The following is a 23,138-nucleotide window of genomic DNA, read 5'->3' as shown; positions in this document are numbered from 1 at the left end:
GTGGGCAGGAGCTGGGATAAGGAATGGGAGCTCATCCTTGGGTCCTGAACACAAGTCGTCAGCTTTCTAACTGACAAGCTTAGCATCTTTAACCACTGCTTAGCTGAGGAAGCATCACACCCCCTATTATTTCAAACAAACCCCCATTAAAGAGTTCATAGAATTTCTGCCCTGCTTTAAAAAAAAAAACACCCCTCAGATTTTAATGGCCTTTCTACAACTCATGAAAGTGCTGGATATACCAATCTTGAGGGGAGGGGCAGATGCTGTTCTATAGAAGGAGGATAGTAGTTATAAAGGCCACCCCTGAGGCCCCCCACTGATTGGATCCCCTAGTGAAGGGGCCTGGAGAAGACCTCTTCTTCCAACAGCCAATATTGTATGGTCAAGTGATGGTTTCTTGAGGATGCATTATCTCCTTCAAGGCAAAAGGGAACCCCCTTGCTCAAGGATGCTCTCTCCATTGCCTTGACTCCATTGCCTGACACCTGTCTGGAGGTTTTGAGCAGTCATGCTGGCTGGGGAATTCTAGGAGTTGAAGTCCACACACCTTAAAGCTGCTGAGGTTGAAAAACACAAGACTTAGAGACCCTCTTGCTGAATTTTGGATTATATGGTCCTCTTCCAATGTTTTAGATTACACTGTTGTCCATTTCTCAACTTCTGTAACCTTGTTCTGTAGAACCTGAAAGCTCACAAAAAAGTTTTTTGTTTCTTGGTCCAACACACATATAGGCCAACTATGTTTTTTTGGACGAAAGAACAATGGGCAGCAGTCTCTCCCTGCGGGGCCTTTCAGAACACAAACAGGCTTAAGTACAAATTGTTATGAATGTAATCGTGATGGGGGGTGTGTGTGAAGAGGGGACATTCCAGGGCTACAGTACTGTGATCTCTTGCCAGTTCTCCCAAAAGGAATGGGGTCAAATGATAGAGGATTTTAAAACCAGATTACCTTTGCAAGTCTTCCTTTTTTTGCTTCCAGAGAGCTAAAACTTTATCTAGCTTAATGCAATGGATCTTAAGAGCAGTTAGGGAAGACCAGGCCTAGAATGACTAAGATAATAATAATAAAAAAAAACACTGTCCAAAAATCACCACTTCTTATCTGGGATTAAAGACCTCCCTTTCAGAAATGTCCACAAATTCCATTACAGTATTAAATTCCATATTCAATAGTCTAGGACTGCACCTTGGAAGGAAGCTGGAATCAAAAGGAAACTTGGAATGGTTCTAGGTTGTGGTTCACAGAAACATATTTGGGATAAGATTTTGATTCTTCTGTGGCCCTGATCTCAGCAAAAGAATTAACCATTGTCTAGGGCAGGGAATCAATCCCAGCTTCTGTTCTGGTGAGTAAAGCTATCTCCTAGTTGAGCTGAACTCCTGATAGATGCATTCCCAGGAGAGAGGTATGCATGTCTACTGCAATAACTCAGAAGAGGCTTGTTTATTTATTGATTTGACTTTTATCCCACCTTTATTGCTTTATAAGTAACTAAAGGCTGCAAACATGACTAATATTCCTTCATCCTCCTATTTTCTACACAACAACAACCTTGTGAGGCGAACTGGGCTGAGAGAGAATGACTGGCTAAAAGTCATCTAGTCAGCTTTCGGGCCTAAGGCAGGACTAGAACTCACGGTTTCCTGGTGATTGGCCAAAGTCATCCAGCCAGTTTTTCATGCCTAAAGAGGAACTAGAATTCAGTCTCCTAGCTTCTAGGTAAACACCTTTACCATTACACCAAGGATGTCTAAACTTGATAACTTCTAAGACTTATGGACTCTAAAGAGTGCAGAGAAGAACAATGAAGATGGTTAGGAGACTGGAGGCTAAAACATATAAAGAAACGGTTGCTGGAATTGGGTATGTCTAGTTTAATGAAAAGAAGGACTAGGGGTGACATGATAACAGTCTTCCAATATCTCAGGGGTTGCCACAAAGAAGAGGCAGTCAAGCTATTCTCCAAAGCACCTGAGGGCAGGACAAGAAGCAATGGGTGGAAACGAATCAAGGAGAGAAACAACTTAGAACTAAGGAGAAATTTCCTGACAGAACAATTAACCAGTGGGACAAATTGCCTCCTAAAGTTGTGAATGCTCCAACACTGGAAGTTTTTAAGAAGAGATGGGACAACCATTTGTCTGAAATGGTATAGAATTTCCTGCCTGAGCAAGGGGTTGGACTAGAACAAGGGCCTCCAACCTTGGCAACTATGCATGGACTTCAACTCCCAGAATTCCTGAGCTAAAATGACTGGAGGAGGAATTCTGGGAATTGAAGTCCACACGTTTTAAAGTTGCCAAGGTTGGAGACCCTTGGACTAGAGGACCTCCAAGGTGCCTTCCAACTCTCCTCTCTTCTCCTCTAGTCCCAGAATTCCACAGTCAGTCTTGCTGGGAAACTCTGGGACTTGACGTTTCCGAAGGGTGCACTATGCACCATGGCCACGGTCTTCTTTCCAGCATGGCAGCTCAAGTTCCCAACCCAGGATTTCCTAGCAGTTCGATTGCTAAGCACGGTTTAGCTGAGCTTGACCTGTTCAGAGACACCCCGAATTCCGCTCCGGCTTCGCTTCAGAAATAAGGATTCCCACCGAGCCTCAGACCAGAAGGGGCGCGCAACCCCGCCAGAGCGCAAACAAGCCCAGCGCACGTGGCCGGGCGAGAGGGGCGAGCTGGGGGGTGGGGGGGGGGAAGATGCAGGGTTTCCCCCCCCCCGAAGAGGCGGAGCCTTCGCGTTGTGGGCGGGTCCTGAGATTTAATAAATCCCCGGCGCGCTGGAACGGCGAGTAGGACTTCACTTAGCCGACCGTTGAAGCTCGAGGTGGGTCTTTGCGCTAAGCTGGAGCCGCTCGGGGTGCCTTGCTGGGTGGGGGGGGGGAAAGGAGGACGGGCACCTGGCCTTCAGGAAGAAGAGCGGCGGCTGCGCCCCCTTTTCCGCTCAGCCTTTTGTCCTCCTGCTCTGACGGGAGTCATGCTTTTAAATGGCCCGAGGCAAGCGGGCAACTGAAGCAGGGCACCGAAGGAGCCGGTTCGGTCGGGAGGAGACGACGACGGTGGGTGGGCGGGCGGCGTTTCCCCGGGGTCCCCCTCCAGCCTTCGGCGTTACCTGGCCGCTTGAAAAGAAAGGAAAGGCGGAGTGGGTGTCTAAAGGGACTGTGGGAAGGAGGCCGGGCCGGGTCCACGGCTCTCGGCTTGGCAAGGAAAGCCAGGATCCTTGCAGAGCCCCGTTGCTGTTCTGCATGTCTCCCCTTAGGGATTCCGCCGCCACCTGCGGGAGAAACTCCCCCTTCCCTTGTCCTGTCTCCCTTGAACTTTTCCCACTTTATTCTGGGAGTCTAGAAGGGGTTTCTCTCACCTGCCATGTATAGGCTGAATATCCTGAGAAAGTATCGTTTTTTTCAAACCTAGGATCCCCATAGAGAAGAGTTGCTTGTGGCGTGTCTATAGCAGCAGCAACAGCACTTAGACTTATATACCGCTTCACAGTGCTTTTTACAGCCCTCTCTAAGCTGTTTCCAGAGTCAGCCTATTTCCCCCAACAATCTGGGTCCTCATTTTACCCACCTGGGAAGGATGGAAGGCTGAGTCAATCTTGAGCCTGGTGAGATTCAAACTGCCAAATTGCAGGCAGCCGGCAGAAGGAGCCTGCAGTACTGCGCCACCTGGTATAGGTTGCTGGGAAAGACTTAAGCAGCCTAGTCTGAGATAGGCTCCTTGTTTAGCCCTTTAGTCCTCAGCAAAAGGACTTTGCAAGCTGCCTGCCCTAGAGAGGCATCTTACCTTTCCAGCTGAACAGAATAGTAACTCAAACTCTGTCCAATTTTAACTAGAGGAGAGAGTTAAACCTCTGGCTAACTCGGTTGTTCCCATCCTTCCTGATCCAGCACAAATATGGCAACATCATTTCTAGTGGACAGCCCAGACGTGAAGTACACTCAGGAGTTCATTGAGGCTAAGTACATCTATGACACAGTACAGGTCTGCCAGGAGAATGGTGTCACCAAGGTAAGATGGGGGCAGGGCTTTCTTAACATATGGGCCTGATGGACACTTGCCTGTGGTCCCCATGAGCTCAGGGACCCCTTACTAATCTGTGTATGTTAACCCTTCAGTGCACCTTGTATCATATAAATACGGCAACATATTACATTTACTGCATTTTTAAAATTAATACTAACATGCAAAAATTTATTTAATTTTATCGACCGTTTACATTTTTATTCCTGTGAGTAGTTGTCGTAGGGGCCCCAATACACTGCTTTGCCTGGGGCCCATAATGCTGTTAAGATGGCCCTGAGATGGGGGCACACTGGCTTTTCTTGGTTGAAAAAAAATCACAATAGTTTGTGCTTCAAATAGGAAAACGCACAGTTAAAGTCAGTTGAAGCAGTCAAATTCAGCTTTGCCAGTGCTGGGTGGGGGATTATGAGAGATAAACATCTGGAAGGCACTGGGGGAAAACTAGCCAAATCATTAGATCAGGGGTATCGAACTTGCATCATCACGGCATTACCGCGTGATGTATTACAACTTTTTTCTCCTTTGTTAAATTGGGCGTGAGCATGGCCAGTGTGTGATGCATCCAGCCCAGGGGCTGCAAGTTTGACAGCCCTGCATTAGATGATAAGGAAGAGGATGGTAGCAATAAATTGTCTGAGGTGTATATCCAGTCAGTACTGTTGTTAGAAGCGAATATTGACAAGCTCTGCTGAACTTCACATTTTGCTGAAATGTGAACATTTTTAGAGGGAAAATCACCAATGAGACATGAGGGGCTAATCAGGATGGAGCAGTTAACTGTTAACCAGTGGTAATGTGGCTGGAAAAGTACACTGCTCAAAAAAAATAAAGGGAACACTTAAATAACACAATGTAACTCCAAGTCAATCACACTTCCGTTAAATCAAACTGTCCACTTAGGTAGGAACATTGATTGACAATCCACTTCACATGTTGTTGTGCAAATGGAATAGACAACAGGTGGAAAGCATAGGCAGCTAGCAAGACATCCCCAATAAAGGAGTGGTTCTGCAGGTGGTGACCACAGACCAACTCTCAGTTCCTATGCTTTCTGGCTGATGGTTTGGTCACTTTTGAATGCTGGCAGTGCTTTCACTCTAGTGGTAGCATGAGACAGTCTACAACCCACACAAGTGGCTCAGGTAGTGCAGCTCATCCAGGATGGCACATCAATGCGAGCTGTGGCAAGAAGGTTTGCTGTGTCTGTCAGTGTAGTGTCCAGAGCATGGAGGCGCTACCAGGAGACAGGCCAGTATATCAGGAGACGTGGAGGAGGCCGTAGGAGGGCAACAACCCAGCATCAGGACCGCTACCTCTGTCTTTGTGCAAGGAGGGACAGGAGGAGCACTGCCAGAGCCCTGCAAAAAGACCTCCAGCGGGCCACAAATGTGCATGTGGCTACTCAAACAGTCAGAAACAGACTCCATGAGGGTGGTATGAGGGGCCAACGTCCACAGGTGGGGGTTGTGCTTACAGCCCAACACCGTGCAGGACATTTGGCATTTGCCAGAGAACACCAAGATTGGCAAATTCGCCACTGGTGCCCTGTGCTCTTCACAGATGAAAGCAGGTTCACACTGAGCACATGTGACAGACGTGACAGGGTCTGGAGACACCGTGGAGAACGTTCTGCTGCCTGCAACATCCTCCAGCATGACCAGTTTGGCGGTGGATCAGTAATGGTGTGGGGTGGCATTTCTTTAGGGGTCCGCACAGCCCTCCATGTGCTCGCCAGAGGTAGCCTGACTGCCATTAGGTACTGAGATGAGATCCTCAGACCCCTTGTGAGACCATATGCTGGTGCGGTTGACCCTGGGTTCCTCCTAATGCACGACAATGCTAGACCTCATGTGGCTGGAGTGTGTCAGCAGTTCCTGCAAGATGAAGGCATTGATGCTATGGACTGGCCCGCCCGTTCCCCAGACCTGAATCCAATTGAGCACATCTGGGACATCATGTCTCGCTCCATCCACCAATACCACGTTGCACCACAGACTGTCCAGGAGTTGGGGGATGCTTTAGTCCAGGTGTGGGAGGAGATCCCTCAGGAGACCATCCGCCACCTCATCAGGAGCATGCCCAGGCGTTGTAGGGAGGTCATACAGGCACGTGGAGGCCACACACACTACTGAGCCTCATTTTGACTTGTTTTAAGGACATTACAACAAAGTTGGATCAGCCTGTAGTGTTTTTTTCCACTTTAATTTTGAGTGTAACTCCAAATCCAGACCTCCATGGGTTGCTAAATTTGATTTCCATTGATAATTTTTGTGTGATTTTGTTGTCAGCACATTCAACTATGTAATGAACAACGTATTTAATAAGAATATTTCATTCATTCAGATCTAGGATGTTTTATTTTTGTGTTCCCTTTATTTTTTTGAGCAGTGTAGAAAGAAGATGGCAGAGAATATTCTAGAAAAGAGAATTGGTGGCTGACAGGAATTGTGAACAAGAATTCAGATTGCAACTGTCAGTTTCCTATCCTAGGTGTCTGAATATAAATAAAGTAGTGCAAAATTAAACAGGAAAAAATCATCCAGAAGCTTTTAAATGGATGTTACATTGCATTAAGACCCAAAGGAACACCACCTGTTCTTCAACAATGGGTGAAGAGGAAGACACCTAATTTTTTTTTCAAGTAGGGCACCCCTTACAGAGTTAGTAAAATCTGTAATGAAAGTCTCAGGTTTTTGGGAAAAAACGAAAGGGATTACAGGTTTACAGGGATCCCACAGGTTCCAAATTGCCCAATGAGAAGACAGAGTTGGAAAAAGGTCTTGAAAAGTGGAAAGCAAAGGTAAGGGGAACAGAAAGAAAATGAACATACAAGGAACTGTAAAGACCAGACATCTGGCTGAGAAATAATAAGAGGCTAGGTGACCCTAGTATAAAGGGCAGAGGTGAAGAAGAGGCCTGAATGTCATCCTTGCCTGTTTTCTTTCACTTACTGGCTTTAGGCCTCTTATGTTATAAAGGCTAAGCTAGATCAGAAAGCTTCCAGACATTCCACTTGCTTGGGAAATAAACTGGAATGCTTGTAAGTTGGTTTCTTTGAGACTAGTCCCTATTTTGTCAAAGAAACCAACTTACAGGCATCGGGGAGGGAGGTGGTAGAATTTTATACTGATCCTGAGGAAAGGGGATTGTTTCTTGGAGTAAACGCAGAATTTAGGAAGGGGTTTTGAAGGTAGATTAGGAACCCTAAAGTCCTTGGCAAACCAGCAACAAAGGTCATCTGGGAATGTGATCCATCTTCCTATTGGTGCCTCAGTTAACCTGACTGCAATAAAATCTGAAAGTACCATTTCTAAATGGAAGCAGACAGTTCAGCCAGATGAATTAAGAACCTTCTGCACAGTATTGCTCAAGCGTAGGGGTTTTGTTAACAAGGAGAAGAGAATTTGGGAATTTGAGAATTTTCTATGATCCATTGGAATTTTGAGCTGTTATTGTAATCGTTCACCTACATTAGTGTTTCTGAACTTGAGCAACCTTTCGTCCGTGGGCTTCAGTTCCCAGAATTCCTCAGCCAGCATCCTGGTTAGGGAATTCTGGGAGTTGAAATCCACATACCTTAATGTCACCAAGGTTAAGAAACACTAACCTAAATAATGGCAAATGGTGTAGGAGTAGAAATAAGAATGATTTTGTGTTTTGGAGTTAGCATATCTTGCTGACTCCTTTTATCCTCACTGAGCTTCTGATCTCACAAGGTTTCTATGGTGGGCTGTTTCCACAGGTCAAGCCAACTTCTACTGATCTCACTTTCCACACAGGCCTGCGGGTCCCCAAGTTGGGTGTGATGCTTGTTGGCTGGGGGGGAAACAATGGCACAACAGTGACTGCTGCTGTTTTGGCCAATAGACTGGGTCTCTCTTGGATGACCAAGAGGGGTCAAAAGGTAAGTGAGCCATTCAGATTCTTGGTTATATGTGTCACGTTTTCTGAGAGGGACTTAAATTGTGAGCAGGAAAACTAGTTTATAATCTCCAAAGTCTAATGAATATCAAGCTTTATCTTACTCCTAGTGAGAGGAGACCAAACATAAACATTATGGAATATTCTACCAGGTTTCATAAATGGCATTTAATGGGTTTGGTAAAATATCCTACCCTAGCATTTGAGGTGACTATGTTGCTCAATTTTAGTGATTTTTTAAACGGAAAATATTTACAGTTTTTATACTCCCAAAATTTGAGTTCAAGTAGTTTGGGATAATCTTTTCTCCCACCTTTCCTTTTCAGGAAAAAAAACAACCAGAATTTTTGTATTAGAATGTTATGTACTTAACCTTGTATATTAAGGAATGTTTTTATATTTTAAGATTAGCAGGAAAGGTGGAAAACTAATAGGGTAACTTATAAGGTAAAAATATAAACATGTTACATATTAATCATGCATTCCTCTAGTATTCATAGGTTCTGAATAAATCCTTGTCTGGATGGTGGAAGGACCTTAATTTTATGGGGAAAGGGAGATATAAAGATCATGTCTTAAATCTGTACTAAACATGACTTGAAGGACTTGAAAGGTGATAATTTAGGCAGGAGAAAATAATAGGGTATGATGCTCACATATAAAGTGAAATCTTAGTGGACTTGTGGGGACCAGCTATTTTCCCACTAATGTTTTTCCTAAATGTCTCTAAATTGTGTATAAGAGCCAGTTTGGTCTAAGAAGGCACCAGGCTAGAAACTGGGAGACTGTGAGTTCTAGTCCTCCCCTTAGGCACAAAATCAGGTGGGTCACTTTGGGCAAGTCATCTTCTCTCAGCCCTAGGAAGGAGGCAATGGCAGATCAATTCTGAAAAGCCTTGCTAAGAAGGACTAGTCCAGGCTATCACCAGGATTCAATGCTGATTTGAAGGCATCCCCCCAAAATCTGTGCAACCTGGTGGGTCTGATGATGCTGGACGAAATTGCCTGCTGTGTAACTCTGCTCCTCAAGTGTCCTGGATGAACCAGGCAAGTTCTCCAGTATTTCCAGCAATTTTAGGCCATTCTCCTCATCTGCTCTGAAATCTTTTGAAGTGCAGATGAAAGGACCGTGTCTCTTTTCCCTAACATTAAACACTTCCTAAAAGTTTTTCAGAATAGTGCTTTTTCAGCAGAGGGGACAATTATGCAGACAGTCCTCTTCTCTACATATGTTCAAATGGAGCCTATTCGGTTAGAACGGGGGTAGGGAAACTTGACTCTTCTATCACTTATGGACTCCAACTCCCAGAATTCCTGAGTGAGCCGTAAAAGGTTCCCCATCCTTCGCCTACTGGTTCCCCATACCCTGGCCTAGGACATATTCTTTATCTGTCCTACATTTGTATATTAAACAGTCCCACTCAAGTCAAAAATTGATTTCCCCCACAACTGAAAAACCAGTAGGCCAGGGATGGGGAACCTTTTATGGCTCACTCAGGAATTCTGGGAGTTGAAGTCCATAAGTGATAGAAGAGTCAAGTTTTCCCCCTTGGGTTAGAAGACCAAATTAAAGGCTATCTAGGGTGCTCAGGTAGGAGTCGGTGGCAGCCCCTTCCAACTCTAGGCTTCTGAAATGTAATATAAAAAGCAAATGGTCCATGCTGGATAACGTCATTAGGTGGTTCCATTCAATGCTTCACCCTCTGCCTAATCTGATGCCGGGTCTCCCCGCTTCTACCCCTCAGCATGCCAACTACTATGGCTCTCTTTTACAAGCATCCACAGTATGTCTCGGGACCGGTCCCTCTGGAGATGTCTGTATTCCTTTCCGTGATATGCTCCCCATGGTGCATCCTAATGACATTGTTTTTGATGGTAAGTGCTGGTTTGGAGGAGGAAAAAATGTCAAGGGAAGGGGGTCTGCCTGCCTTCTTTTTAAAGTTGCATACTTTAATGAGGAGAACAGTCAAAGGCAAAAAATGGAAGTAGGTAGTCATATTAAGGTATGGGCCTTACCCTGTGGTAAGATAGGCGGCCAATACATTTTGAATTTCATCCTGCTAGGCTGGGACATTTCCTCCATGAATTTGGCTGATGCCATGCGCAGGGCTGAGGTCTTAGATTGGGCCCTTCAAGAACAGCTGCGCCCTTACATGGTAGGCCTGAAGCCTCGGCCTTCCATCTACATCCCGAAGTTCATTGCTGCCAATCAGGGAGAAAGAGCTGACAATGTTCTGACCGGAAGCAAAGCTGAGCAGGTGAGTAGAAGGCGTAAAGTTACTCAGTCCTTGATAGCAATAGCACTTAGATTTATTACAGTGCTTTACAGCCCTCTCTAAGCGGTTTACAGAGTCAGCTTATCGCCCCCAACAATCTGGGTCCTCATTTTACCCACCTTGGAAGGATGGAAGGCTGAGTCAATCTTTAGCCTGGTGAGATTCGAACTGCCAAATTGCAGTCATCAGTCAGTCAGCAAAAGTAGCCTGCAGTACTGCATTCTAACCACTGTGCCACCACGGCTCATTTAGCTCAATATTCATTTGTGCAGCAGGTTAACAGAAGTCTGTTTTAAAAGGAGCCCCTCTAAAAAATGGTGAGATCCATTTTTGATAGGGCTAGGCTTAAAAACATTAGTCAAAACTGGATTTAAGTTCAAACTGAATTAAATACGTACAATACTTCTGCAATAAAAATACCATTTGGTTATTTTGAATAGCAATTTTGGGAAGTGTGCTTGGGGCACTTCCTTCAAGGCTTTGGGGGAGGAATTTGTTGTACAGCTTTTGCATTTCTGTCCAGCCTGCAGGTGCTTCTTATTGAATCTCAATTCTTGGCAATGAGATGGACAGGTCCAAGCTGTTTTCTTGGGAGCATTTTTTCCAGGTTTAAGAGAGTGGCCAGGTCAAAGCCACTCTCCTGGCTTCCATGTCTAACACAGGGACAGAATTTGGATTTCCCTGCTCTGTCTAGTGCCATAACCATTAAACCAGCGGTAGTGAGCTTTTCAATTCAGCATGACAAAAATATGGACATTGCTGGTGTGTCACACCTTCCACCCCATCCCAAACAACAGAAAAACTATGTCCCTTCTACCTAGGTCACCCTGAGCATAGCACCTGGCTGCACCAAGGCTGGCCCTGGGCCTCAGCATCAGTTCTAGCATCACCTCTGCCACTTTAAAAGGCTGCCTTGCACCATTTGTCACGGAGCACAAGGCTTGGGGAGTTGTGCAGTTCCTCCCCCCCAACCCCTGGCCCAGGGTTCCCCAGGATTGCCCATGCACCACTTATCTTCAGGCAGTGTTTTCTTCTGTTGACAGGCCCCTGAGGCCTATTGGAGGCAGCTCCAGGGCACACGAGGCCCTCCATTCTTATGTGGCTTTGGAGAACGCTTTTCCGCAGCCTCTGGAAACCATGTGAAAGTATGCTCCATCCTCGCATGAATTTTAAAGACTTTAGAGACTCACAAGAGCACACACCATTCTTGTGCAGCCTCTGTAACCTCTGATAATCATATGCGAATGGGTGTGCTTTCATGAATAGTTGTTATCAGGTGTTGATGAATGCTGGCATGTCTCCTTTGACATACAGGTCACAGGTTCATGACCACTGCAAAGTGATTTCTCAACCTACACAAGAGATGATTTTTGCAGGGTGAAGAGGTGTCTTCAAGTCAATTTTCTGACTCATGATAAATGCCTGGATTAATTCCTGCTATTTTCTTAGCAAGGTTTTTCAGAAGTATTTAGCCATTGCCTCCTTCTTAGGGCTGAGAGTGACTGACTGACCCAAGGTCATCAAGCTGGCTTTGTGCCTGAGGCAGGACTAGAACTCAGAAACTCCCAGTTTTTAGCCTTAGGCCTTAACTCCTACACCAAACTAGCTCTCCTAGTTATGCACATTTTCAAAGCAGATCAAGAACTGAGGGATTATTTTTCACCTTAAAAATACTTTTATCCAAAACTTTTGGAGATTAAACTTGGCATATCTGCCACTCTTCACTAACAACAGGACCAGATGCTCTAGGAGTACAACATAGCTGTCTAATTTTCCCTCCCATTAAACTAGGAAGCTCCTTAGGCCATTTAGGCCTAATATTCTCTCCAACAATTTGCAGGCAATCTCTGTGGTCCTATTTCAGTAAGAGGCCTTTCCCAGTTGCTGCTGGAAATTACTTGCTTGGAAATTGCTGGCATTGTTAGGCACTGAACAGAAATTTAAAAAATTAAGGATGCAAATGTTACAGCAGTACTATATATAATCTAAATTGCCTAGATTAGTTAAATCCCAATTTATTTTCTTTTATCCAGGGCTTTTCCCAAGTGGGCAGTATATAGCATGTATTATCTTATTCAGCTTGGATGTTACCTTCTTATTTCAGATGGGAGAAGAAAGGGGTTTATTAAAGGCTGCTGGGTCATTTGAACTGGCAATTTCTCGCATTAGATCCTGCTTATTTGGATCCAAATTTATGGGTAGTTTATTTATTTAGCGAATTTATATTGCCACCCTTTTAGTGACTCTAGGTGGCTTACAAACAGTAATAGTTGTTTGTGATGCATCCAGGATATATTTATAAAGGTTGGCTTAAGTGCCTTGATTAGGAATCTGGTATGCCTTTTTGGAATTAGTTCTTTGTGAGAAGCATCAATGCAATTCATTGTTTGTAGTAAAGATCTGACATTTTGCTTACATATTTTTTCCTCCAAAGATGGCTCGGATTCGCCGTGATATCCAGGACTTCAAGAACTCCAGTCAGGTGGAGAAGGTGATTGTCCTCTGGACAGCCAACACTGAGTGCTTCTGTGAAATCCATCCTGGTGTGAATGATACAGCTAGCAATTTACTCCAAACAATTGAGGTGAGATATGAGTGTATTTATTTCCTTGCTTCTTTCATCCCATATTGGCTCTTCTTGTTCCTTTAAATCAGGGGTATCAAACTGGCAACCTGCACGTCAGATGCGTCACATGCAGGCCACGCCCTCTGCAAAAGCCAAAACCGTATGTCACGTGACACGATCGAGTTTGACACCCGTGCTTTAAATGTATATTCCTTTTCCTTTACTTGAACTTTAGTTTTTAGAAATGTTGCATTGAGATTAGGCACCTACATGTTACAAATCTAAACCAATTAAAAACTTATTATTCCCGTTAGTTGGCCATCTACTCTCCTCCCCCACCCCATCACATACGACTTATGAGCCAGGCTTTTAATGAAAGTATATTTGTATGTTTTCTCAGCTACTTGACTATGCTAGGGAGGTTAATGCTTTGGAAAACCAACTTATAATTGTGGTGTAAGTATGTCCCAAATATCGCCTACTTTAATTTTTAGCTGTGGTACATAATTAAGAGAAAGATTTTTGCAGAAAGAAAATACAATAGCCTAAGTTTTAAAGGAACACATTTGTAGCAAAGGTTGAGGGAGAGAAATATTCAGCTTTATTTAACTGTGATTACCTTGTGCAGCCTTGTCCAATCCCATTTTCCCCCCCAGATGTACAGGTGTTACAATTTCCAAAATCCTCAGACAACCCTGAGCATTTGCAGTTATATTACAACTTTTGTATTTCATCAAAAAGAATTGTATTATCCACTTTCCTAAACATATTTGTGTTTTGGTTTAAGTGAGATAAGTGAACCCAGCCAGTTTAGTTCATAATAGCTCAGGGTTGACCTTATGAATGAACCCAGCCAGTTCTAGCTGGTATCTTGGCTTAATACAATGTGTGAACCAGCTATTCTGTACTCCAGATTGTATCTCAGTCCTTCCTCCTCCATTGCCCTCTTCTGTGCTTTCTCTAATTTATAGACATTTCCAACAATAGTTCATTGAAGATGTGGGTCTCTGTGGGCTGAAGGGGCAGAAGAGGAGCTCTGCCTTTCAGCCTCCTGACCAACTGACCTCTTGATGCTTTTCCCCAGGCTGGCCTGGAGGTTTCTCCTTCTACACTCTTCGCTGTGGCAAGTATCCTGGAAGGTTGTACCTACATCAATGGCTCCCCACAAAACACCTTTGTGCCAGGAGTTATGGAGCTTGCTACCCAGCAAGGAGTCTTTATAGCCGGAGACGATTTCAAATCTGGCCAGACTAAGCTCAAGTCAGTTCTAGTGGATTTCCTCATCAGCTCTGGCATTAAGGTGAGTGACAACAGTAGGATGGGACATGATGCCCTTGGACTTGCTGGTTATTCTGTAAGATTGGGTAATACATGGCCTCCCACAAGTGGTGGAATTCCAGCTTCTAATAACCCCAGACCCCACAGCTTATGATGAGGGATGCTGGGAACAGTAGTTTAAAAACATAGGGAGGAGGCATAGATTTTTCCACCTGTGCTATAACTTTAGTACAGGTGATTCTCGCCCTGCAATCATGCCAGCTATGGGACAGGTGTTTTATGGCCTTTATAACACCCCTCCAGCTGTCATAGATGCATCCTCCCCCCAGGCATATGGCTGCATGTCAGTGCTTGGCAACTGGTCACTTTTTATGACTAGTCATGGCATTCTGCAGTCAGTGTGGCTGCAAACCCATTTTTTTTATGTTCCAGCAAAAACTGCCATTTGATTGAATTGATTTGCTTAATGACTGCCACGTATGTTTAACAATTACTGCGTTTTCTTAAGAACTTGGGGGAAAATGTTGGAAAAACAGTTCCAGTCATGTGGGTGTCTCAGCGTGTGACCGTTAACAACTTATAACTGGATTTCCGATCTCATTTGCAGCCATAAGTTGAAGGCTACCTGTATGATCTTCGCTGGAACCAATTTACACATTTTCATATTGCAAACCACGCAAAAATTCACAGGCTCAGGGTAAAAAAAAATAGGAAACTCCATGAACATGTACTTCATAATGCTAATATTTTGTAATTGTAATTCGAATGATATGTGAACTTCAAGACCTCCAGAAAGTTCTTAAATTTATGCCAATTTCAAATAGAACAAATCTCTGGTTGAGCATGGGCAGTTTTTTCCCCCATGCGAATATCTGTGGTGGCGCAGTAGTTAGAATGAAGAATTGAAGGCTAATTCTTCCAACTGCCAGCAGTTCAATTCTCATTGACTCGACCTTCCATCCTTCCGAGGTTGGTAAAATGATCCAGATTGTTGGGGGCAAGATGCTGAGGCTTAGAGAGGGCTGTAAAGCACTGTGAAGCAGTATATAAGTGCTACTGCTATCCTCCTGACGCATTTGCAATTATATTGCCCTTTGGCTGAATTTGAGGTGATGGGTGTGATAGGCCAGCACATCTGGAAGGGATTGTTTCAAGGCAGATTACCTCCCATATGAAATGGAAACCTTTCGCTTTTAGTTAATGAAATTCAGGAATAGTTGAAAAGCTGGAGAAAGATTAACAAGTCTACAAATGACCATGGGAGATCTCTGGCCTCAGGTATCCCTTCCATTAAAATCTATGTGCAAAGGTAAGCAGGCTCTGTAACTTGATCTCAATGGGAATGCAAATGCCATTCTTCCAAAGACGAACAAAAGGATGTAATCTCCCAAATTGAGCAAGCAGTCATTGCTTTGCAATATGCATATGGAGTAGCATTCTTTCCTCTCATTGTTTTCCCCCAAAAGCTCATACTAAAAGACTAGAAACCTCACGTTTTCAACAACTGCCCTTTCCTTCCTTACAGCCAGTCTCCATTGTTAGCTATAACCACCTGGGCAACAATGATGGAAGGAACCTGTCTGCACCAGCTCAGTTCCGCGCCAAAGAAATTTCCAAGAGCAATGTGGTGGATGACATGGTGAAGTCGAACCCCGTCCTATATGGGCCAGGGGAACATCCGGATCACTGCGTGAGTAGGAGGCAGTGGCACGGTTTGGGGCAACGGTGATCGTGGCCCAACCTAGTTGTGTGGTGTGCATTATCAGGGGTGTTCATCTCTTTTAGCTGCAAGGGGTTATTTACTTGTTGCTTGCTCATAGACACCACTGCACACTCCCCGGACAGGTGGTGATCAAGTACGTGCCCTACATCGGTGACAGCAAGCGGGCACTAGATGAATATACCTCAGAGATCGCTTTGGGGGGGACCAACACCATCGTCATTCACAATATGTGCGAGGTGGGTACAACGCTTTAGGATTCCACGTGAGGCAGACGTGTTCTGGAAGCCCTATATTGGAGAGGAGATTACGGATTATTTTTTCCAGCAACCCCGTTCAAGCGATTGGAAGGGGAGGAGCATAGAAAGGAGGTATTCCGTTTCTTGCTTAGCCCACAGGCAGGGGGAGAACTGCCAGTTCCGAATTTAGGAAATTGGTGCACCTGGAATTCCTACACCGGGGTGGTGGTGGTGGTGAAGGAATGGTTACGTTGGAACAACCTTCAGAGTTGCATTTCTGATGTGTTCTGCAGGATTCGTTACTGGCTGCTCCCATAATTTTGGACTTGGTCATTCTGGCTGAACTCTGCCAACGGATCCAGGTGGGCATAGGAGATGCCAAGCCGGAGCCCCTTCACAGCGTCTTGTCCCTCTTGAGCTTCCTCTGCAAGGCTCCCCTTGTTCCTAAAGGCGCTCCAGTGGTCAATGCACTCTTCCGTCAACGGGCTGCCATTGAGAACCTGTTCAGGTAACCCTCTTGGATAACATCCTGAACTTGGGGCAGCAACCAGCTGTATATGAATTGTGTCACAGTGGAAATCTGTACTTGCTCTGCATACTACTACACTTTATTTGCCAAATTTGGGTACCACCCACCTCACTCTCAGTGTGACTCTGGGTGGTGTACAGCTAAAACAACACAACTAATTTTAAAGCTAGTTGAGGCTTAATTAAATTCTCAAAGAGAGTGGAAGATGCATCAGGGCTCCGGTTACATAGGTTCACTCCCAGCTGCTCTTTGGAGTTTGCAAAAGGAGCATTTTCTTTCATTTTTTATTCACAATTCTGAACCTCCTATCTCCCGCAAAGAGTTGTGAAGGTAACCATAGCAACTCCTGAATTTGTTTGACTCGGCCTGCTGAGAACTGTGTTCGAGTCACCATGGTAACCCTGCACATTTCTTCCTTGCAGGTCTCTGGTTTCTCTCTTTTTCGGGCCCTTCATTAGCCCCTAAACCTATTAACTTTAACTTAAAATGTAGCACTCGGTTCCCACATGTTAAGACAGACAACAGCCCTCCTGTTTTCCCCAAGGACCTGATACTTGGAGATAGCTCCCTCCCCTGATTTGTATTTAGTTGTCATGGTTACAAGTTGCTGTTACACCTATTTTTGTGAACTTAACCAATTTCTGAAAAGCCAGAAAGCCCTTTTTTTTATGGCAGAGTTCCTTAAAGTCTGTGTTACTCCTCAGCCATAGATTTCCTAGCCAACAGTTTTAATTCATGGTCCTCCCTTGAGTTTTATAAGCAGAACACACCACCACCCCTTTCTTCCTGCATGATGGTATCAGCCTGTCTCCTTTTGACTGAAAATTTAAACCGTGTGTGTGTGTTTGGGAGTGGGAATGATTGCTTGCAAGGAAAGTATGTTAACCTGCTGGCTTTTTTCCTTTCTTTCACAGGGCCTGCGTTGGGCTCCCACCTCAAAACCACATGCAGCTGGAATACAAGACCCAGAGATTGTGGAGCTGTGCAAAGCATGGCCATTCCCCTGTGCCCCCAGCTTGGGTAGCCACTCCTAAAAAGGCAGCCCCCCACATGAATGGCTTTGTGGATCCCATTGAAAGCAATGGCCTCCCAGATTGCAGTGCCCGCACTTAAGTGACCTGCAAAATTAGAAGCCCACAGCATGCTCCACTACTAGTCAACACTGTATGGTAACCAGACCAGATTTACAACTTGGACTGTCTGCCTCCTTGACACTCCCCCACCCACCCAAAACCCTTTTATATTTGGTTACTTAGATTTTTATGTAGTAAGTGGCAAAGCTGTATTTTGGGGACAGGCAACATACCTTCTTTTACTGTGTCCTTACCTGTTACGAATGAAATTTAATTTGAACGCTTGAATGTTTGAAATCAGATGTAACTATAGTCGTATCTTTCCTCTAGCTCAGAAATTTAGATATATTTGGCTGTCCTTTTTTTAATGGTGACATTGGAATAAACACACTGAAAGATGACAGGTCCTGGTTATTTTGTGATATTCACCTCCAACCTTTCATTGTCGGCTAAGAAGGCTATCCCAACCCCTTCTGGCATGCAGATCTCTGTGGCTTGTACAATCTATAGCAGGGATGGCTAACCAAGTGCCCAAAGCGCACACACATGTGCACCCCCAAAATGTAACGTGCATGTGCCCCACCCCTGCACATATGTGCATGACAACTGCTCATGCAACCCCGTGTGCGCCCTTCCCCCTGTGCATGGGTGGCAGATACCAGAAGACCAGCTGTCTGGCGGGAGGCTCACGTGCATGCACAGTGGAGCTGAGCCGGGGCGATGGCTCATGTGCCCAGAGAGAGGTCTCTTTGTGCCACCTCTGCCACAGGTTCGCCATCACGGATCTATAGAAAACTCACGTATAATACATCCTGTAAATGATAACTAGAAAAAAACACACATCCAGTGAAGGTTTACGTTGTTGCTAGGACTTGACAAAGGACTTGACAAACTGGTTGCTGGTACATTTAAAAAACAACGAATGTTGATTGAACCAAGCTGATCTTAAGATGGCTAAGTACAGCTTCGGTATTAAGAAATAGTGTGCCTTTGATGATTAGGACAGGAAAGAAGGGTTTCTTGACTAACTATGGAGATCTGGCTGGATCTTTGCTGTAGTAGAAAAAGATTGTACTCAAATTTATTCTTGCTCTGCCCTACCAGTGCCTCTGTAGTCCGAATGAAAATGAGTTGCTGTGATTCAAATAAGAAAAACATGTGATCTTCCTGCAGGAGGCTTGCTGCTGGCATCTGGCCACCAGATGTTGGCTTAGTTGAATCTTGGATTTTATCTTAGCAGTATAAGGGTTTGTCCCCTGAGGGAAGATAATAGATTGTTCTGCTTGCTGAATGGGAAAAAACAAACTACTTGCAGACATTTTTTTTTCTTAAAAAAATCCAAATTACATTTATTGATGCAAGTTTTCTCATTGGAAACCTTAAAAATTCAACGACTTCCTCCAAAAATGGTATTTTATTTACACAGAATAACAATGAAAAAAAGCCCAAGCTGATGCTGTAATTCCTTTGGATCTGGATTGAGGCAGCAAATTTGTCTTCTTTCCCATTCTTTGAATTTGTGCAGAAGCTGACCCCAAACCCAGAGAAAAGGAACAGAGTCAAACATTTCTCTTCTCCCCAATATACTTTTTACAATCTCACAAAAGCTGTGAAACCCCAACACTTCAAAAGTGTTAAGATGTTATGAATATGAATTTGATTCCTCATTTTTTCCAGCCACAAATTAATTTGCTTCTGTTTCTACATCACTCGTAACTTTAAAACTATGACATTTTGGATATAAATTTTTTTCCCTAGCTTTTTGTGTATCATTTTTCCTTACATACATTTTCGTAGTTGCTTTTCCTTGCGGTTTGGGGGGAGGGGAAAGCTATATTATAAAATTCTGAGATGCAGAAATATCCCCCCAAACAATTTAGATTTTGTGAGACGTGAATTTGATAAGATACCAACTATGGATATTTATTCCCCAGCCATAGATCCAGGTTAAGTTGAGGATGTTTTGTACCAAATGGGAATATACCATCCAAATCCTCAAATCTTTACATGTAAATATCGTTTGCTATTAAAAGATCACACACATCCCAGAGGTATGGAAGTGCTAGGTGTAAACATGATTTTGGAAGTTACAGTGACCAGGCAGAAATGAGAACATGATCAGGACAGCCTTCCCCGCCTTCTTGCTAAATTTTCTAAGGAGGAAAGAATAGGATAATGAGCCCACTTTTACATAAATTGTTGAAAAAAAAAAAAGATTCTGCCTTTTTGCATTGCTATTATGGAATGTACCTGTTTCTCCTCAGGGTGGCAACAGAAACAGCACTGACATGGGTTCTTAAGTTTCTGAAATGAAGATGGGAGGTGGGAGAGTGAGTCAGTATCATATTCCAGTTACGCTGGAAAGATGGGACTGCAAGCTGCATCCGAGGAGAGCTGGGTAGAACGGCTGCGATCAGCTAGAAATTGCTCTTACATATATAGGTTGTTTCTTTGTGCCTACCTAAATTCAGCCACTGAAACCGTAGGCTTATGGGAAAAGGGGATCTTCCTGAAATAGTAATGGCCTTTCAGAGAGGTAAACCCATTCTAAATCTGGCTCTCTCATACTTGCATCTCTATGACCAGAGCTGTTCTCACATAAATGAAGCGAGTAGTGAATGACTTATATTATGCCTTTTTAAAAAAAATAAAAAACAAGAGCGTATAGCATTAGCCCGTGTAAGAGGAACAAGAGCTGATGGGCTATAAAAAAGCAGATGGTGAAGAATGGCATTTGAAAGAGCTGATGGGGGGAAAAAAATCCAGAACTAGCATTTTCTTTTCAGAAAATCTAGAACTAGCAGATCTAAAGCAGGGAATGCATAATCTGCAACTTCATTAAACGCCCCTGTAAAAGCTGTCCCTTAATTTTTAATATGCCTGGAGAGGGGAGTTATCGTGGAAAGCCAACATATTGTCTTCAGTTCATTTGAATCAAAGGTAAATTAAGGTGAAATGGCTTTTGTTCTCACTTTTGTATGTGACCTCTTCCAGCAGGTCTTTCATAGTCCGAATTTACCCCAAGATCTATGCTGATTATTTTATTGGATAATATACAGGCATCCATGTGTCTAATCCTAATACCAAAATAGATAGGAACATCAAATACTAAGGGGCAGAGTTTTTGTCACGAGAGCACTGTACAATTATGTTCTTCGCTTTCTCCCTTTGAATGCCTATGAATTGTAATGATCACTCATATCTAACCAAGCAAAATAGAATGACTCCGTTCTTTTTTCGCTGATCTCAAAAGCCGAGATCTGAAATCCCAATGTTTTCTGGAAAAGTTAAGCCCAGACATCTCAGCTTGCAGAGATGATAGGGATGACAATAATAAAGATAATGCCATTCATTGTTCAGCCTGGTTCTGGATGCCACATTTTATGAAAACAAACTGGAATGATTTTAAAGAAAGTAGGGGAAAAAAGACAATTGGGTTCAGGAACTGTAGGGACAATGGAGATGATCTTGGAGAAGACACTGAGTAGCCCACGGAACAACCACAAATGCTGAAGCATGCATTAAGCCCAGGTAGGTGGGAAAGTATTAGAAAAAGATTCAGATTGGTTCCTCCTGATATAAGAAGGATGGAAGGGAAAACATGGGCAGACTTGCAAGATTCTGTTACTGTAGCCTGATCAATAAAGTTTAGTTTTTTAGTCTTCCTGTTTCTTGATCTTGTCTGCTCGTAGGCCTGGTAGGAATTTTAGTCCTATGAGAACAGACTGAAGGAGTTGGGTGTGTTAAGCCTTGAGGGAAAAAGAACAAAGGGGAGAGGAAAAATACGATGGCACTCTTGAAGTACCACTGAAAGTCAAGATCTCTGTAGCTTGAATGAATTTAAGACCCAAGAAGACAAACTGGTTACATATTTGGGTAAACTTTCTGCTGGAAGAATCCTGTAATAATGAAGGAGAAGGTGGGCTCCCCTTGGCTTGAGCTCAAAAGCTGTCCAGCTATGGTGGTTGCCTACTATACACCAACCAAGTAAATCACCCATGTTTGGGCTGTAATTTTTTTGCAGCTGATGGCAACATGGTGGTTCTTAGAAAAAAAAAAGATAAGTAGGTTTGGCCCACTTAGCACGTGGCTGTGAGACCTTCAGGACATTCCAGAACTATAGACTAGACTGGGAAGTCAACCCTCCCAGATGGCAAAGGCCAATTGTTGCCACTTTCACAATATAAACCTCAAGGGATACCCCTGTTCGGTCCCTTTCAAGGACCAAACCATCTCCATCCATCCCGGAGGACATGTGTTCCTTTGATAACAGTTTTGAGAAGAGGCCAAACAATTAGATCTCTTCCAAAGTACTGTATTCACCGACAGACAAACACAACAGGCTTCCTTGAGTTGATGCTCTTCTTCACAGGTCTTAGCTTTCAGCTCCCAACACCCAAAGTTGCTGGCTATGGTGACAGGAATTATAATAGGAAGCATCTGAAAGCTGACAGATGGAGGACTGACTTTTGAAGAGACAGTCAAAAGGTGTATTTTTATATTCTTGTTAATGTTGGGAAGAGATGGAGGTGTTTTATATAAGTCATTCACAGTATTTCCCCTTTACCTTCTTAGCTGGAAGGGATGGAAGACAGAAGAAGGGAAATCTCTAATGTGCACCTCTGCCATAAAGTTCTCTTACACCCAAGTTTCTTTTTCAGTTACTGCTGGCAGAGGTGACAGAAAAGGCATGTCATACCCTATTTGAGAGAGAAAAATGAAAAAGGCTAAAAACATGATGCAGGGAAAAACAGTAACCACTAACATAATTTGTATCTTTGCATAGCAACTAGTAGATCAGCTGGTGGCAGCATCCGGCTGACCTTGTCTAGGCTTGGAAGCTGTGCAGATTTTAGTCTGGTTAATACCAGAATGGGAGACCATTAGGAAATCCCAAGGCTGTAGGAAGCTGAAAATACATCCCATAAGAATGCAATGGCAAAATACTTCCATGCTATGGCCAAGAAAACAACATGGAAGTTTCTGTTGAAGTCATCAGGAACCAAGCTCAAATTCACCTTGAGTTCAATATTAGTGTATCTTTTCCCCACCCCTGTAGCATCTGTTACCACACAGTCTCTGCCAACCGATATTGGCAGAATCAAGAATACTTCCATAGAAGTCTGTGCAATTAGGAAACAATTTTGCTATTATTTTTTTTCTGAACATAGGCAGGAAACCAAAGCTGGCTGCAGACACGAGCGAAGAGAATCTGCCCATTTCTCAAAAACTTTTGTATTGCCAGTCAAAGCCCACATACCTCCCGATTAATTCGATCAGCTCATGGCACCCAATTTTCACCTACCACGTCTTTCCCGCTTACCTCCCAAGCTCACCAAAAAGGGGCTTTGTGTCTTCCTCTAGGCCCCCTCCTGCTGAACTTCAAGACTCCGGAAGAGTCTTGACCGTGTTTCCTGATGCACATGCTTTCCCCCACCAACTGTACCACCAGGTTTTTAAGAACGGAGACCAAAACGAAGCTTTCCAAACAGCTCAACTGTTCCTGCT

General features: G+C 43.9%; 2 protein-coding genes and 1 long non-coding RNA gene across 7 annotated transcripts in view; 2 read left to right on the top strand and 1 right to left on the bottom strand.

Annotated features, from left to right (window-relative positions):
* The first annotated feature begins 2,709 nt into the window (after positions 1–2,709).
* ISYNA1 (inositol-3-phosphate synthase 1) lies at positions 2,710–18,031 on the top strand. The gene is made up of 11 exons (XM_026670972.2): positions 2,710–2,830; positions 3,894–4,014; positions 7,772–7,933; positions 9,695–9,824; positions 10,014–10,207; positions 12,660–12,809; positions 13,876–14,091; positions 15,595–15,759; positions 15,915–16,028; positions 16,322–16,536; positions 17,472–18,031. The coding sequence occupies exons 2-11, from the start codon at positions 3,901–3,903 to the stop codon at positions 17,668–17,670; spliced, it is 1,659 nt and encodes a 552-aa protein (XP_026526757.1). The 5' UTR covers positions 2,710–2,830; positions 3,894–3,900; the 3' UTR covers positions 17,671–18,031.
* Positions 18,032–18,948: 917 nt separating this feature from the next.
* The window catches only part of SSBP4 (single stranded DNA binding protein 4), a 58,406-nt gene continuing 54,216 nt past the window's right edge, over positions 18,949–23,138 (bottom strand). For 3 of the 5 annotated variants that reach the window (XM_026670969.2, XM_087952562.1, XM_087952566.1), the window contains one exon: positions 19,673–19,934. In XM_026670969.2, the coding sequence (XP_026526754.2) occupies positions 19,818–19,934 (117 nt within the window). In that variant the 3' untranslated portion in view covers positions 19,673–19,817. Of the gene's footprint in view, positions 19,935–23,138 lie in introns of all 5 variants that reach the window. The other 2 variants (XM_087952563.1, XM_087952564.1) reach the window with 1 other exon arrangement.
* On the top strand, positions 19,930–22,947 carry LOC148133516 (uncharacterized). The gene is made up of 2 exons (XR_015746938.1): positions 19,930–21,370; positions 21,680–22,947. It is a non-coding gene; the product is annotated as an uncharacterized LOC148133516 (long non-coding RNA).

This window comes from Notechis scutatus, chromosome 1 (genome assembly GCF_049901735.1).
Source record: "Notechis scutatus isolate UNSWTSFEM ecotype Mainland chromosome 1, rNotScu1.2, whole genome shotgun sequence".
NCBI classification, from domain to species: Eukaryota; Metazoa; Chordata; class Lepidosauria; order Squamata; family Elapidae; genus Notechis; species Notechis scutatus.
Note: the sequence above shows the minus strand (reverse complement) of the source record. Positions and strands in the feature narration are given on the sequence as shown.